Genomic DNA, 18,060 nt, shown 5'->3' with positions numbered 1-18,060 from the left:
GTACTATTTGTAATAAAATTTACTTTTTTACCAATCATATTGAATGAATGAACGTATTAGTGCGCATAATCACTTACAATTATATTTTTCCGGAAATCTAGGAACGGTCTTGGTGACTCAATTGCTTAGTGCAGATAACTTCCATACAATGAAGCGTTCTTCTATGTCTATGGCAATAAGTGCCAAGAACAAAAAAACTTTTTATCAATGGAAGTCTGGGCAAACCAAGAGAGAATGATCCTCTATTTCCAGTGTGGACAAGATGCAACGATAAGGTAATTTCTCGGCTTGTCAATTCAATTTTCGAATAAATTTCTTCTATTGTGTTCATGGATACAACTGTTGCAATATGGAAGGATTTACACTATAGGTTTGCACAGAGTAATAGACCTAGAATATTTCAACTAAAAAAAGATATTTCTGCTCTAACTCAAGGGAATTACTCTCTGAGCATTTACTATTCTCAATTGAAAGGGTTTTTAGATGAATTGTCAACTTTAAAGCAAAAGGCCAGTATGCGTATGTAGACCAATTTGTAATTGTAGTTCTATCAATCGATCGCTGATTTTTTGATCTTTTCAAATAGCACCCCGTAATGAAATATTAATTTCATTAAGACAGCTCAAGATTAAAAATTAGAGTCTATTACGGAGTTCTTTGCAGTAATATATTATGCAAGTATTTCAGAGAGTGTCGGAAACAAGATGATTTGGAATCATTTTAAGAAATGTATTTTCTCTATCAGTTCTTTTTATCAAAAGTTAATGAACTTCGGAAAGTCTATGTTTCCGTGAAAGAGCATATGACAAACGAAATCTCATTCAAAAGCAAATTTTTTTGTTTGGACAAGATCCTTACTATAGATAATTTGAGGAAACGACGAGTTATTATCTGAAATTGTTGTTGTATGTGTAAAGCATGAGGAGTCAGTTGATCATTTGCTTTTATACTGTGAGGTGGCCAAGGGCATGTGAGATGATTTTTTCTCGAGAGTTGGATTGTCTCAGATTATGCCTTGTAGATTGGTAGATTTCCTCGCAAGTTGGAGATGACTATATGACGATTCTGAAGTAGCGGCAATTTGAAAGTTGGTACCAATATGCTTGTGTTGGTATATTTAGAAGGAGAGAAACGCAAGAAGTTTCTAATATCAAGAGAGAACACTAGATGAGCAAAAAGTTTTCTTTTTTAAATCATTGTTCCCATGGGCAGGGGCCATAGTTTGTAACAGACTTAGTGTCCATGATCTTTTTCTTTCTATTGTAACCTCTAGCTAGGCATTTCTTCATATATACTTCTCGTATTTAAGTTTTGTCTATTTCTATGAATACAATATCTTTGATTACCTATTAAAAAAAAAGAGTAAGTCATATTTGTCTACGACTTTGACTTTACTTTAGCCCATGGACTGGATGACTTTGGCTTGGGCTACGTAATTCAATTTATGATGAAATTAGCTAAATTAAGAGTTTAAATGGTATTTGACTAATCTAATGAGAATGCTCTTATAGTTCAAAGTGTATTCAACTAAAAAAAATAAAAAAAATTAATTTAGTTTCATTTATTATTTATTCCTTTATATTATTTTCATTTATTATTGTGGGATTTCTTATAATTAATAAATATGAATTGCTTATTAAAAAGGGGAAAGAAAACCTAATTCTTTGCTACCAAACAATTTAAATTTAGAAATTTATTATTCCCTCACGAAATACAGTTGAGATGAAATTATTCACATTAATTTCACAAAATTGAACACAAATCTTCTTTCTTTCACAAACCAACTTTTTAATAAACGACGACGTATAACGTAATGTAATGTAATGGCTAATGCATGCGAATAGAGGGCGTTATGGACTAGGGAGTGGAGAGAGCAGAAGCGGGTGGAGAGAAAGAGCAGTCAAAGAGAAGGAATAGAGAGAGAGAGAGAGAGGAGAAGAAGAAGAAGATGGGGGGAGGAATGGAGGCGAACAAAAACAAGTTTATAGAGGACTGGGGCAGTGCCCGTGAGAACCTCGAGCACAACTTCCGCTGGACTCGCCGCAACTTCGCCCTCGTCGGCATCTTCGGTCTCGCCGTCCCCATCCTCGTCTACAAGGGCATCGTCCGTGAATTCGTAATTACTCATGGCCCCCTTCTTCAAATATTTCTAGCTGAATTCATTTCATGCGATCGTTTTCATTTTCGTTTCTTTCTGTGGATCTGCCGCTTATTCTCCCGTGATTTCGGTTGTGATTTTCTTGAGTCTGAGTGTGAGAATCTAATCGCCTGCTTGCATTTGAATCGATGATGATGATGATTCAAATCGCACGAGTTGACCTTGTTGCTTATGTTGTGGTAATTTGTTGAAATCTAGGGGTTAGAAACTAATACATTCATTTGGGTGTTTTCTACTCGATATAATTTATGCGATTCTGGATTTCCATTTCTGTTAAAAGTGAGATTTTTGCATTGCCTTATAATTAGCACTTGAGTTCAAATTTGTTTAGACAGCCTGTGTTACCATCGTCAGTCTTTGGGTATATAGTGCTGATAAAATTGTGACTGGGAAATACTAAAATTTTAGGCATTTGGGTTTTGTTCAGCGATGTTACTCTGGCTTTATCTTACAATAAGGCTACTCAGGGAGTCGGTTCCAAATAAAGGGAAAGCTTTACGATCCGCAGTTGAGCTTCTAGTTTTTAGATTCTTGTAGGTGTGGTTATTTTAGAATCTTGGGCCGGCAACTGTTGATGGAAGTGAAATAGTGTGGTGCTTGATTCATTGAAAGTATCAGGTACCAGTGTCAGTATAATGAGCCTTCTTATAAAGCAGGGTTTTTTTCCCACTAATTCCCCTATTGATACAGATTCCTATTCGTGGGGTCAGTTTTTTTTATCGTGTCACACATTCTATATGCTACAACTTTTTTGAACACATCTGGAGTGGCATCAAAATCATCCTTATTCATCCATTGACAGTTTCATCCTTTGATGACAAAGGTAAAATCTTGAAGAAAAAATAGAGCCATCTTACACATTGACTTCATAATGGGGAGTCTTGGAAAAAAAAAAGTCACCTTCCAGAGTGGTAGTTACTCTTTAATGTGGGAGGCGTTGAAAAGAAGGGAAGAGGTGGTGTACAAGATCTAATTTTTATTTGATTTTGTAATAATGAATGAAAAGTCTATACACTTAGAAGTATGATATGGTTATTTTGAGTTATATGGTATGCCTTCTGCCTGATGCTTTATTTTGTAAATTTCTGTGATCTTGGTAGTGATGGGGAAAGATCATTCGTTTGCTATTTTAAGGGCATTGGATTATCTTTCTAGTTATCTTTGCTGTGTTTCCTGAACTTAATTTTTTTTCCCAATCAATAAGCAGCGTGCCTGAGGTCTTATGTTCACATTTTTCCAAGTAAAACCTTGTTGAATGAAACCGCGTCCCTCTAATGTGTTTAATCTATTGCTTCCTGTACACCTGTACCCTACTATTAAAGTGATGTGGTCGAGCTTTCTTTGTAGAACATTTTAATTGATTCAAAGGTAGTTTCGCTTTCAGAATTTAATATTTGTTTGATCACTCAATTGTAATACGTTGCATTAAAGGCCATCCTGTTCAATCCTCTCTCCTAACCATTTGAAATACAACTATTCAGTATTTGTTTCGATATTTCACTTTTTCTCCCTTCTAATAGGATGAAGGATATTTGGAACTGTTATTCCAGACTTCTAGTAAACTCATTGAGCTTCCTAACACTTTTTTATTTTTGTGTGAACTGTGGTTACAGCATATGCAAGATGAGGATGCAGGCAGACCGTACAGGAAGTTTCTGTGAGACTTAAAAAATGCTTGATAATAATTGTGGAAGTAATAGAGCTAGGTGCTCTATTGGACCACACAATCATCCTTTTCATAACAGGGAATGTATGCATTTTCTTTGAAAACCTGTAGTATGTTTTGTTCAGCTAGTGCTTGTTGGACTTTGTATCGCCTTTGTTGTCACTTGTCAAGAATACTAAATCTTTAACGATCAAGCTCTGTCTTTTCTGATATATTCATCATGTTTCCCTTGGGGCCTCTCTTGCTTATTTATGTGATGGAGAGATAGGAGAGTCTAATTTCTAAAATTTCAGATTTTAGGTGAATTTATCGTGATTTGTGGCTTTAGGTATTCTATAATTCTATTTGGCTACCTGAGAGAAGCTAGGGAATTACTTTTTATACAGCAAGATCATTTCAAAATTTTATACAGTAAATCTGTGTCTCATAACCATCAGCAGTATTTACTTTTAGTTACCTGGGATTTGCATACAGAATCAGACCCATGATGAATCATATTATCATATGTGAAGTTGAGGTCATAATTGTGCAGGCCAATTGCCTGGTTCAAGCATTTGCAGAGCAGTGGAAATACAACGTGATAATGAATCAGTATGCAACTAAGAACTTCAAGCATGTGAAATCCAAAGCTTATTTGGATGAAAGTTTAAGCTGACAGGACTGACCTGTATATCTTTGACTCCATGCTTCTCCAGCCTCTCTTTTTTCTCTTCACTAGAAAAACATTTTCTGCTACATTGACCAAATAATTTATAGTTCTCCTTCCTACATGAATGAATCAACAAAAGCATAAGATCGCCATCCTTAGAGCATGTTTGGGTAATGAGATGAGGTTAGAAATTCTCAAATTTTTTTCTCCAAACATTACTCGACGAAGACCGAGCAAGAAATTACCCTTTCGATCGAATGTTCAAATAGTCATGTCTCAGAATCCTCTTCTAAAGATTCCCCTCTTCTCTTTATCTGCTAATAATCGCCACCGTCGTTCTTCTTTTCAAAGCTGCTTCTGGTTTCAGACCTCTCTATCATGTCTGTTCAAGTCCCAAGATGTTGTTCTCCAAAGACCACCTTACGAAACAAACGTAAAAGAGCTGACACGATATCTGTAATACGAAATGCCTCTCGGAGTTTTCGGTATCAGTTCCAAGGGCCATAGCCAAAACAAAGCATATATCATGGACTTGTGGACATGCTCAGACTGTCGGAAATGCAAGCATAGAAACCCTCAAGCTTTGCATGCCCACATAACAAAGGTGCAATCATATATGGTCGGAGCTTTGCCTGTCGTCTGTCGAAGTATATGAACGATGATTTTCTAGGCCAGCTGGACTATGTACAATGGCAAGGTGCTGTGCGGCGATAACATGAATGCAAGCGAGACTGCCTTGTTTATTTTCCAAAAACATCTCATCTCATCTCATCTCATCTCACCTCACCTCACCTCATCATTACAACTTTCTCAAATCCCCACACAAAATAAAATAAACAATTCAACTTTTTCAAATCCCAAAACAACAATAATATTAAAAAATATATTTTAACAATATTTTATTCAATTTTTTAACTTTAATCTCAACTCATCTCATCTCATCTCTGAAAACAAACTGGCTTCAGAGAAAGAACGACAAAGTTGTCGAGACAAGTGGCCATGAAAGCTCTGCAGAGGCAGAGGATGTTTGCAAGCGGGAGTTTAGAGCTGAATGAGAGGAAGAAACTCTACGGGTTGGCTCAGTGTTCGAGGGACATTTCCAGCTCCGTCCGTGATACTTGTCTCGTTTTTTGCAAGAAAGATGCTCTCCCAAGTTTGTGATGGGAAAGGAAGAATCTTTTTGGGTGGGAGTTGCATCCTCATATATGAGATTTATAAATTTTTAGGACCTTAAATCATACCAAGTTCACTTACAGGAAACACTTCCGAAATTAGTCAGGACACTGATCCCATCATCGATCTGGTGCCAATAAAAAAAAGTTCTGGACCTGAAATGCTTAAAATGTTGTTTTTGTTAAGAGATATAATTGACTAACGCCAAGTTTGATTCTAAATAATCCCGTAGAATATCTCATCTTCTTCCCTAGCCGCGTCCGTCATCATCCTCACAGAATCTTCACCATCATTTGGTCTCGACTTCATGTCTTTTGAGCATTGAATCTTTTAAGAATGTACGTACATGATGTTAAAGAAACTAGGTGATATACACTTGATAAGCAACGTTCCCACTAGAAGTGACTTCCATTCGTCGTCTACACTTTCTTACAAGCTTGTAGTTGCATCAAAGTACATTCATTAGCATTATCCATTTTGAAAAGGTTGTCTTGTTTTCAAGAAATAGTGCTAATTTCTATTGAACTTAACCAGAAAATGAGTTCCTATTCAGAAAGTGACAATTGTCCTTTGTTTCTATAGGATAACATAGAGACTACTTATATCGAGTCAAAGAGATCCATATCAAAGAGGTCCATATCAATTCAAAGAGAATGCATAGTGTAGACTGAGTATGAGGAAATACACATGAATTTATACATTGGTTGAACATTACAGCACAGTTTTTCTACACCAATACTTGCCTTTTCTTTCTACCAGCTAATTCTCCAAAATCCGAATTGACTTCAGCTGAAAGAAACCAATCAACATCTTAAGATAATTTCCCACCAAGCAAAAGCTAGCTTACCAGGAAAGGGGCACCATTCTCATTACTCAGTTTCCCAATCCCATATACTGTATATATTTTCTAATTCAGCTCTACCCTCCATCACAACCAAAGAAATAAAAGACCAAAAATGGAGACTAGACACCCTACAAATATTTTATTACCGGAACCATGAAATGGGAGTGTATGTGTTTTGGGGAAGCTGTGGTATCATGCAATGCTGTTGCTGCCACTGATATAAGCTCTCGCTTCCCACAATTCCACCGTACATATTATGCACACTTGGGTGGCTTTGCTCTATGCTCGCATTGCTTTTGTTGTTATCTTCTTCAATATCCATAGCTGCAACCATTTCTTCAGCCTCCTCCATCAACTGGGGAACCTCGGTGGCCGGAGCAGGACGACGGTGAGATGGAACCCAAGGAACAACAGCCAAACAACCATTATTCTCGTCTTTTATGGGTTCCTCTTCTTCAGCTGATTTTACTTGACCATACTGGTTTGACCCAAATAATTGATCTGCCAAACAGTACACAAATTTCTAAGAAACCAAAAACACGCAACTCCTCCTTCATACAGTTTGTAACACGCAAATCCTCCTCCATATAGTTTGTAACTCAAAAAAAAAAAAAAAAAAAAACTCTCTCTTAGAATTAGGATAAGATTTTCTGCAGTATTCCGAATAGACTATACTGATGTAACATTTGAATTGTTTATGACAGGTTTATCATTCAATCATTGCCAAACAAACGAAAGACGCGGACTTGGAAGGTGAATGGACGATGGGTGCTTACTCTTAAAGCCAGACATTATGTGAGAATCAACGGAGAGAGAGAGATCCGAAGCCGGAGAATGTAAAAGAGGAGGTCTATTTAAAGGCTTGAAGAGAACAATGGCCTTCTCATCATTGAACGGATATTCCGATTCCAATTCAAAAGCGTCAGTAACTCCAACTCCTTCTCGTACTCCCCGAGGAATCTCTGGCTCTTCCTCCATAATTGGCGGCAACTCCGCATCCTAAGACAGAAAATCGAACTACAGTAATTAGACAAACGCATAGAGAGCGAGAGAGAGAAAGAGAGAGGAGGAAAATCACAACAACAAGCAAGAGATCAATAAATAAGGGGAAGGGAAAAAGGGGGAAAAGTACCAGGCGGCGAATCTTTCGAGCGGGGGAAGAGAGAGAGAGATCGGAGAAGTCGTCGTGGAAGCAGTCGAGCTCAAGGTCGGTCCTTTTCATCTTCTTGGTCTTGGTTGTTTTCATGCTCATGAAGGCAGCCATTTCCCTACCTCTGATACTTTTGACGGAACCAACAGGCACTCCGAAGAAAGATAATAAAATAGAGAGAGAGAGAGAGAGAGAGTTCTGGATTTCTCTTTTGGTAGGTCTGTCTCCAGAGTCTAGACCTTTCCAGAAGCCTTAAAAACTTTTTATTTTTTATTTTTTTATCTTTTATTTTATCTAGACTGTGTTGCATCCATTTATAATAGTATTATTTAATAATAATATAATTTTATATAATACATTAAATTTAATTTATATTGAAAAAAATTTACGTTTAACGTATTAATAAAAAATTTTATTCATCATCTTCATATCATATATTATAGATTCATACTTAATTTTTTTTATTTTTTTTCTTATTAAATATGTAATTTATGGATGATAAATAAAAAAACTTAATTAATTTTAAAAAAATAAAATTAAAAAAAACTTTAAATTTACAAAATTTTAAAAAATAAAAATAAATATGATATATTAATTGTGTATGAAAATAATGAATAGTAAAACTCATATTAAAATATATTAATTTATAAACTTATTTTTATAAAGCGATGACAAGAGCAAGAGTTAAAATAAAAAGAAAGAAAAACAAAGGAAACATGTACGAATGAGTAATGACTTTCATTTCCAATATATTCTTATATATTAACTAAAAAATGTTTAAAGTTTTTTTTTTTTAAGAATGTTTTAATCTTAAATGAATTTCATAAAAATAGACTCATAAAATGATATAGTTTGATTTGTTACATCAAATTATAAAATTATTTTTATTATAAAATAGATATAACATATTATATAAAATTACAACAGTTTATAAATTTATTTTTAAAAAATCTTTTTATAACAATGATATTTCTCTTTTATTTTTTTTTCTTTATATAAAAGAACAAACAACAAAACAAATAGAGAACCGAATACTACAAATCCATAAAATCAAATAGTATCCATCGATATCAGAAATTCCAATTCCATTAACAAACACAAATAAGTTTATGAAAAAGCTAAAACCTTGGATCATTACCAACAATTTATTTAAAGTTTGACATGTATGGTAAACTGATCCTTACATATTTGAGAATTACGTAGCAATGTTTTGAATACCGTACCGGACGTTGTACCGGTCAAGACACTGGAACGAAATATTTCGATATCAGTACTGTTTCGGGATAGCGTTTCGGGATAGTCGATATATAAATAAATTATATATATAAATATATATAAAAATTATATTTCAAAATAATAGTCTATATATAAATAAATTATATATAAATACATATATATAAAAATTATAAATAATCTAGTCTAAATTAGGGGTTAAAATATAAATTTGTAGTATGAAAAAATGAAAAAAAAAAAAAAAAACATACAGGCCGAAATATCAGCCGGTACCGGCCGGTATCAGCCGAAATATAGGCCTGTACAGGCCGAAATTCAGTCCAAAATGGCCGGTACCGGCCGGTATTTTAATCAGTACGGAATAGATATAATACCTGTACCGGCCGGACGGCCGAAATGAAAAATTTCGGCAGTACCGGCCGGTACGGTACGAAATTTAAAACTTTGCTACATAGTCATATTTGTTAGCATTAGGGAAAATTAAAAATGATCAAATTTCTAATATTAAGTTTTGCTATTCTTCATCCCACACACCACACACCATACTTCTTTTTATTTTGAATAATACTACTCATTATTCCAATTCCTATAATCATTTCATCATTTTATGATGTGGTATTAGATAATTAGAGACTATTTATTATATTTCACTTGTGATCTTATCATCTAATACCACATCATAAAATGATGAGAGGATGATGAATAGATTTTTTCTTTTATTTTTATTTCTACTAAACTAATTGAGTTATTTTACTCATCATCGCTACACCGCATACTTGTTAAGGGAAAAAAATAAATAAATAAAAACCTATGTGGTGTGTAGTGTAAAGGTGATGAGTATAATTTTTCTATAATATTTATTAATTCATGTAGTAATGCTTTTGGTTGGAATATTGTTTATAGCCTAGTAAGTTTGATCTTTTTCAAAACCTCGTTGATCAAGATTTCTAGCTGTCATCCTCTTAATTAGTTCCAATGCCTCAATATTGAAGCAAGAGCCAATGGTTGACAAAGGTCCACTAGTGACCTATTTGTGCATGATCTTTTCAATTCCACCTTGTATTGTCTCAAGTAATGATTCAATAGTTTATTTGAACTCCCACATTAAGTGATGGTGTGGCACCCATCCCCATATTCTACCAACAAGAAACAAATTTTATATATTTATCAACAATATTAAATGAATAATAATATATGTACAATTTTTGTTACGACTATGTTTTAAAATGAAAAAATATTTTGGTCATAAAAGAATTATACAAAAGTAATCTTATAAACTGGTGTAATTTGATGTGGTTTGTCAGATTGTAAAGTTACTTTTACTGTAAAATAGATCTAACCGACCATAAAAAATCACATCAGTTTGTGAGATTACTTTTTTATAATCTCTTTGTGATTGTATCACTCCTCTTATATAAATTATTGTAAAAAATGTTGTATATATATTACTTTCTATATTAAAATACTTGGAGCAATTACTTTGATGTTCTTTCTTTCCAACTTCAATCAAGTAAATGGAATTAAGAAAACACGATTTATTTATTTTTTTTTTTCGAATTTCAAAAGTTTTCTGTCTTTGATCCAATTCAATTTGTGTGGGTACTTTTGCACACACTCATATATATGAAGATTTTATGTTGCATGGAAATTCTTTTTTTGAAAATGCTTGGGTGACCGAAGGGAGTGATCCAATAGGGTGACTAATTATGTGCATGCATTTTTTTTTTAATTTAAATATTAAAAAAAGCCAAATGCATACATCGGTCACCCCATCGATCAGTACCCCTTCCCTTCTGTCAATATAACATCATCCAAAAATTCAAGCAATAAACCTGATTTTGATAGACAGATCCTTCTATCTCATCTTATCTTATTTCATTTCATTTTAATATCTAAATATCACAAACACTTATCATTTTTAAATTTTTAAATTTTTCATCTAATCATTATCTAATATTATAACTTTTTCAAATTTCTAAATAAAACATAAAAAATAATTCAATTTTTTCAAATCTCAAAACAATAATAATTTTAAAAAATTATATTATAATAATATTTTAACTTTATAATATTTTTATTCAACTATTTCTCTTTCTCATTTTCTAAAACTTCATAAAACATTTTAACTCAAACCATTTCTAACTCATTTAATCTGAATTCAAATATCTCATTATTATTCACAAATCATCTCAATTCAACTCATTTCATCTCAACTCACTATTCAAACAATATCTAAGATTTGACTTTTATGAACTCTACGATTTGACTTTTGTGAAACATAACAAATAATAAACAAAAGGATGGGATTCGTACTAAAAAAATAATGAACAAATCACTCAAAAAGCTACGTACAAAGCATAGCAAATAATTAAAAATACGATCACGATGTATTTTGAATGCATGTATATTAATGTATCATTGTGTAATTTCCAAGGGCTGAAGTCGTATGTCCCTAGTAATGGTATCTTTTTTTCAAGCCTTAGGTTTATAAGTGGGTGTATATAATTTTTAAGGGTTTGATCTATTCATTTGATGGAGAGATCGTGATGAGTTACACATGTTCACGTACGTTTGCATCAAGGTATCCAAATTCGAAAGGACAGGTCTAACGAAAAAAGAAAAATTCTGTTTATAAGTCGATATGAATAACATAAATAATAAAATATTACTATATCACATAATTTGATTTTAAAAATAAATTTTAAAATTCAAATCTTATAAATAAAATTTTATCATAAGTGATGTGGATGATGCATGTGGTTTACCACTAGCTTGGGAATAGAATAACTGCATACAAAAAAATATAAGGCCGGATTTGTGAAAACAAACAATCTCATCTCATCTTTTATTATCTCATCTAATCATTATAATATTTTCAAATTCTCAAACAAAATATAAAAAATAATTTAATTTTTAAAATACTAAAACAAAAATAATATTAAAAAATTATGTTTTAATTATATTTATTTAACTCACATCTCATATGTATAACCAAACGAGCTAGTCTAAATCTCAAAAGAAAAAAAAAAACCTACAAAGCATGGCGAATAAGCAAATGGTTCTTTCAAGCTGAAAGAGGCATGTACAACCCATATAAACACTATGAATTATTATTTTCAATTAAAGGCTTCAAATTTCATTATCTTTATATCTGTCTTTTTTTTCTATCATATTTTATTAAATTGAAAAATAATTTATACAAGTCTCAAATAGATAAATCTTATAAAATTTTTTGTATAAAAGTAGACTCCACCTTGAAAAAATATTAAAAAAAACCATTATTTTTAGTAGAACCCACTTTTTTTATAAATAGTCTACGCGAGATTTGTCTATTTAAGACTTATATCTAGTATTACTCTTTATTAATTTATTTAAACATGCCAAATATTATTAAACGTAAAAATTATTATTTGTTTTTTGTGTTAAAAATTAGGGCCGCTATCTGCATTAATTGTTGTTTGGAATCATATATGCGTACTTGGTGAGATTAATGGAACGTTTCTTATAAATTGGAATTTGTTAATACAAATAATAAATCTCTTACGTATTAATTCCTATATATTTACATGGCATGAACTGTTTGATCAGCTGCATGATTCAGCAGATGTGAATTAATTAAACTCAATTTCAAAACCTCATGAATCAAGCACGCATGCGTACGTGTAAGTGATGATCACTATATATATACATATATATATATATATATATGCCTTATCCGTGCTATTATATTTAATAAATAAAAGAAAAATTATATTTATAGTTATAGAATACACAAGCGCCACGCACTCTTTTAAAAAAAAGTTTGTAAAGATGGGACCTACAAAAAAAAATTAATTTTTTAATAATAAATTTTACTCTTTTTCTAAAGGAGTGCACGATACTTATACAATCCATGACTGTATCTAGCATTACTCTAAATAAAAATGTCATTATATGGATAATGAATTTATTTAATAAAAAGTAGACACATGAATTAAAAAAAAAAAAGGACCCATTTAAAAAAGAGAATAAGAAGAAGAACAAACCCGGCCACAAAATGCAAATTAAAAAAGAAAATCGGAAAAAACTCCTTTTGAAAAACATATAATAATTCAATAAAGAAAACAATGAATGAAAATAGTGTGAAATCAGCAATTATTCTAAAACTTTAAACGGATAAAAGAGATAGATTTTATAAAATATTTATTATCTTAACACTCTCTCAATGATAGATACAACACCTAGAATATTGAATTAAATAATGAAACGTGTAAACAATTGCTTTTGGAGCCAAATAATTGTTTTTCTCCCTTCTCGGATTTATTATTATTATTTTTTTGAAATGTTATCTATGAGAAGAGATTTAATTCATACTCTTGGTTGGGTTCTATTGTACGTGTGTTTGTGTGCAGATTACATCATCTACAATTTAAATTCATGTAAGCCCTTTACTAGATATTCATACCCTTTGATAATAGAATAATTTTCTAACTTCTTTCTTATCAGCACCTACAAAAATATGAGTTGTGATAAATAAAAGTCTCACACCTCTACACACTATTTAAAATGCCAACATCAAAATCGGAATTAAATCTTAAATAAAAATAAAAAATAAAAAAATCAAAGAAATTTACAGCGGAGAAATTTTCAATTTAGAAACTTTCAGATCATGGTAACTTTCAACTATTTGGATTTTAAAAATTATATTTACAAGTTTTATTTCCAAATATGTGCACCACATTTCAATAAGTAGCATCTACCAAGTTTTATGATTTCCTTTATTTTCAAATATATATTAATCATGCAGATTATTATAATTATTATTTTTTAAAAATAAATCTATTAGAGATTTTTATTATCTTATCCTATCAAAACTTTTAGGATATATAATGGGTGTAGTTGAAAAATATCCAGAATTTTATTTTTTTTTAAAAAAAAAGGATGCGTTGATTGAATTTGACTCATAAAAATTTCAGAATTTTTCAAAACGACTATACGACGTTTATACATTCCACGATTATATGTAATATTACTAAAATAAAAATAACATTGAATCAAGATCACTCAGCAACTCCCAATAAGAAACTGATCATAGAACACAACAGCAGCTAGAAAATTGAAAAACATGGAGGCAGGTGAGGTAAGCGGCGACCTTTTTATTATTATTATTTTTCATATTTATTTTTAACAAATAAAAAAGAAAGAAAAAATAATATCATCCTTAATTCCTTTTTGTTTGTTTTGCAAATAAATAAATAAATAAATCAGAGATTCAGCAAACATCAATATTGCAGGCTGCCACCAAACTCTCATTAACTCAAAAACTTCAACAACATCACAATTATCAGCATCAGCATAATATTGATTTGATGATCCAAGAAAATCCATAAAAAAAATAACAAAGGAAAAGTTTAAACATGCATTCATCTCATTGAATCCCATCAAATTACCATTAAAAACTAAAAAAATGACGGCTTCAAGGATGATTGGAACCAAAAAACCCCCATAATCAAATATAGAAGTAATCGCAGATAAAATTCCATGGCTTCAAGATTGAGCTAATCTAAAGGAGAACTCAGACGACCCTAGCTTTCTGCATCAGAGGAGTGACCAAATGGCCGTAAGCACGTGACGTTGCTTCCCTGCAAGATCCAGAACTCACTTCAGAAACCATCATTAACTCCTCCAAACCAAGTCTCCCGAATCTGCCTTCATCTCTCTCCAAAAGCTTCAGCATTTCTCCGAAGAACCCTACTTCACAGGGAAGAACCAAACCGCCGGTTATCTGGAACCCGAACTCTTCCTCGGCTTTATCGAGCAGAGCAACGAACACGGGTAGATTCAGGAACCGGGTGGGAATCACAAACCGCTTGCGTTCCGGGCCTACATAAACCGCGAGAAAACCGGCTGGGATGCGCCGACCAGAGCCAGAGGAGGTAGGCAAGACTATTTGGCGCAGGAGATTCGTGTACTTCCACCGGAGCATGACTTGTTTGAGCCGCACGATTTGGCGGATCGTCTCGGCCCGTTTCGTGGAGGTCGCCATGAGAGTCGCAGAGAGAGAGAGAGAGAGAGAGAGGGAGAGAGCGTTCAGAAGCTGAGAGACGTTTAAAAACTGAGGGGACGATGGCACGTATGGCAGTGGGACTCGGAGTTATCGAATCTAAAAAGACTAAGCTACCCCTAAGGCTTTTAATTTGATAGAGTTTTTTTTTTTTTTTAAAATATTTACTGAATCTATCTGAAAAATTTATTAACAAGTCATATACCATGCATATTGTTGATATTAATAGGAAAACTCTATCCATTTAAATTTTAAAAATAAACTCGTGTCACGTTAATAATGTCAAGGTTTCTTTTAGATCAGATGAGATAAGATTTGATTTTCAAACAGGAGAATCAAGTTCGAACCCTTCAACCCCTTTATCATGATGTAAATGTTGTGTTCTCCATTCTAGTTCGTAAATCGGTATGGTATCGATTTTTATATTTTAAAAATTAATTTAAATTGAACTGGATAAGTATATATATTTTTAATTTTTATATTATTATTATATATATTATATGTTATATTTCTAACTAATTAATATAATATGAAATTCTAATTTTATTATTCAAGTCTATAAATCTTACAATATAAAATTAAATTAATTAATATATTAATATAATTAGACACAGATTTACTATTTTAATCTTATTATTCAAGTTTATTAATCTCACTAATAAGTTAGACACTACTTATATTATACTACTATAAGTGAATATTAAATAATTAGTAATTGTTAATAATAAATACTAAATTCTCACAATTAAGTTTAGTATTAAAAAAATTATAATATTAAACATATATAGTGTCACACGTGTAAATAATAAACTGAAAAATTGGACCGAAATCGGAAAAATTAAAACTTTTGATGTTGGTGATGAATCAGTCTGTATCGAATCTAAAATTTTCAAAACTGGTATATACAAGTTTAGTTTTAGAATTTCTTCCGAAACAAGATTAGTTACACCCCTACTATTGAGTAGAAATAACTCTTTGAAAAAATTGGATAAATCTTGTATTGACATGAAAAAATTATTTTTTTAATAATAAACTTCAATTTTTTTTTCAACTTAGTGCATGAAACTTGCTTACATTATGATTATATCTAGTATTACTCTTTATATTTTGCTAAGTCCGATCTTATTTTTAACCAAATCGATGACAATAAAACTCATAGGTTAATTATTCCGTTGAAAAATCATACTTTATCGACAAAAATATTCGGTTTTAATCCTCTAAAATTATGGGTTTTTTTTAATATACAATTGCAAAAAGAGTGACAAATTACAATATCATTCTTCCTTATTTTATACACCAATTAGAAGTCATAAGTGACCGACAAAGCATTGAGGTGATATAATTAGTGTGCCATGCACGAATAATTGACATGGTGAATCGGTGATTAATTAGGACTATGTTCTTTCCACCCGAAATATGGTATTCTCATCAACATTATCTAGATAACATTTAAACTACGTCGTTTTGAATTATAAAATTAGAAAAATGTTTTAAATAGCTAGCTTTGGAAATTGGAATACAGATTTTCTGATTCAGTGTGAGCATGAAACTGAGGGAAGATTTAGATAGTAAGTTGAGATAAAAATTAAAAATTGAATAAAATATTTTTAGAATTTTTTTTAATATTATTATTATTTTGAGATTTGAAAAAAAAATGATATTTGTAATCGCGAAGTGTGTAAATACTGCACAACCGTTTTGAAAAAGTGAGTAATATGAGATCTATATGAAAAAAATTAATTTTTAAATAATGAACCTAATTCTTTTTCAAAATGATTATGTGACGCTTATGTACTCTATGATTGTATATATTATTATTCTTAAAAAAATTATAATTATTAAATGAGATTAGTTAGAATGTCCGGAGAGTTTTGAGTATAATCACGGCGACTATGCATTCTGCCATTTTTCTTATTTTTTAAATAACATTAGGCTGTTTTTATTTTCCGGTTCGGTTCAAAATTTGAAAAATCGGATTCATACGAATGGGTGAATTTCGATCATATTCTCATGTGCATGCAGATAACGATTATATAATATAGATATAGCGTAATATTCATAATTGGATTTCATATTTTAAAACAAATTATATTATTTTTCTTTAAAATAATTTTTTTACAGATCGAATATCCGACTACAATCTGGTAACCGAATACCCAGATTTTTATAACAAGATAAACCTGAATGCGGATTCGAATATATTCGGATACTCAAATCAACCATTTTACATCTCTAACAGTAGTGCATTAAGGTCATTTAAAATTGAAAAAAGATATTTAGAATATTAAATTGTACAACCGTCGCGTAATTATTTAAAAAAAATAAATAAAATATAAAATTTATATGAAAAAAATTAATTTTTTAATAATAAATTTCACTATTTTCAAAACAATTATATAGTATTTACGTATTTTATGATTATATGTAGAATTATTTTTTTAAAATTTGATAAATATAGACATACATGAAAAATATTTTTTATTATATGTCTCGATTATTTCCTTTAATAATAAAGAGTCAATTGATGAGTTTAAATGATTTTGGTACTACACTAACCGCCCGTCTCTTTTTCCTCCTGTTTGGATGGTGCGGTTGTAACAATAATCAATGCAATAATTACGTTTACATTGGTTTCTTGAGAATTAGAGAAATATTTTATTTATAAAAAGAATTAAACAAAAAAAAAATCATAAAATAATATTTCTTGATGCGGTATATTAAATTTTAAAATTATTTTTATCATAAAATAAATTTAATAAATCACGTAAAGTCACGTAATTTTATAAATTTATTTTTATATATGTAGCACTTTTCACTTACAAATTAAATGTAACCAAACACGACCCTATTGAAAATTTTCAATGGGATTCTATTTCAAAGGATCAAGGTTCCAACTTGAGCGGATTTTTTTTCCTATTTTGATGAGATTATTTCGGCTTTTTCATTTGGGTTCATTCCTAGCATCCATCTCCCTTTGTTCTTGTTCTTGGTTTATTAATGATTCAAGCTTGGGGTATGAATAATTCATCTCAGTGGCTTAAAAAAAAAGCTAATATATTTACTATATATGGCGTTGTTTGAGTTGCTTTTCATTCAGCAGACCGACTTCAATGTCTACAACTTTCTTTCAAACCCTGTGTTTAT

General features: G+C 31.2%; 3 protein-coding genes across 3 annotated transcripts; 1 reads left to right on the top strand and 2 right to left on the bottom strand.

Moving 5' to 3' along the window:
* Positions 1-1,775: 1,775 nt before the first annotated feature.
* On the top strand, positions 1,776-4,061 carry LOC108993022. Its single transcript, XM_018967784.2, has 2 exons — positions 1,776-2,116; positions 3,772-4,061. The coding sequence occupies exons 1-2, from the start codon at positions 1,949-1,951 to the stop codon at positions 3,817-3,819; spliced, it is 216 nt and encodes a 71-aa protein (XP_018823329.1). The 5' UTR covers positions 1,776-1,948; the 3' UTR covers positions 3,820-4,061.
* Positions 4,062-6,285: 2,224 nt separating this feature from the next.
* LOC108993032 lies at positions 6,286-7,860 on the bottom strand. Its single transcript, XM_018967794.2, has 3 exons — positions 7,623-7,860; positions 7,267-7,489; positions 6,286-6,991 (listed from the first exon to the last, which is right to left on the bottom strand). The coding sequence occupies exons 1-3, from the start codon at positions 7,752-7,754 to the stop codon at positions 6,633-6,635; spliced, it is 714 nt and encodes a 237-aa protein (XP_018823339.1). The 5' UTR covers positions 7,755-7,860; the 3' UTR covers positions 6,286-6,632.
* Positions 7,861-14,125: 6,265 nt separating this feature from the next.
* LOC108993103 (auxin-responsive protein SAUR50-like) lies at positions 14,126-14,969 on the bottom strand. Its single transcript, XM_018967868.2, has one exon. It carries the CDS (start codon positions 14,896-14,898, stop codon positions 14,428-14,430), a length of 471 nt encoding a protein of 156 aa, XP_018823413.1. The 5' UTR covers positions 14,899-14,969; the 3' UTR covers positions 14,126-14,427.
* Positions 14,970-18,060: the final 3,091 nt, after the last annotated feature.

The sequence above is a fragment of the Juglans regia genome, chromosome 15 (assembly GCF_001411555.2).
Source record: "Juglans regia cultivar Chandler chromosome 15, Walnut 2.0, whole genome shotgun sequence".
In the NCBI taxonomy this organism is placed as follows: domain Eukaryota; kingdom Viridiplantae; phylum Streptophyta; class Magnoliopsida; order Fagales; family Juglandaceae; genus Juglans; species Juglans regia.
The sequence above is the reverse complement of the archived record's forward strand: the minus strand, read 5'-3'. Positions and strand labels throughout refer to the sequence as shown.

Bases quoted from the DNA above. Each gene is read 5' to 3' on its own strand.
- LOC108993103 (XM_018967868.2), bottom strand. From the start codon at position 14,898: ATGGCGACCTCCACGAAACGGGCCGAGACGATCCGCCAAATCGTGCGG.
- LOC108993032 (XM_018967794.2), bottom strand. From the start codon at position 7,754: ATGGCTGCCTTCATGAGCATGAAAACAACCAAGACCAAGAAGATGAAA. The intron at 7,490-7,622 runs GTACTTTTCCCC...TTTCTGTCTTAG, and splicing joins CTCGAAAGATTCGCCGCCTG to GATGCGGAGTTGCCGCCAAT. The intron at 6,992-7,266 runs GTAAGCACCCAT...ACTGTTTGGCAG, and splicing joins CATAATGTCTGGCTTTAAGA to ATCAATTATTTGGGTCAAAC.
- LOC108993022 (XM_018967784.2), top strand. From the start codon at position 1,949: ATGGGGGGAGGAATGGAGGCGAACAAAAACAAGTTTATAGAGGACTGG. The intron at 2,117-3,771 runs GTAATTACTCAT...CTGTGGTTACAG, and splicing joins AGGGCATCGTCCGTGAATTC to CATATGCAAGATGAGGATGC.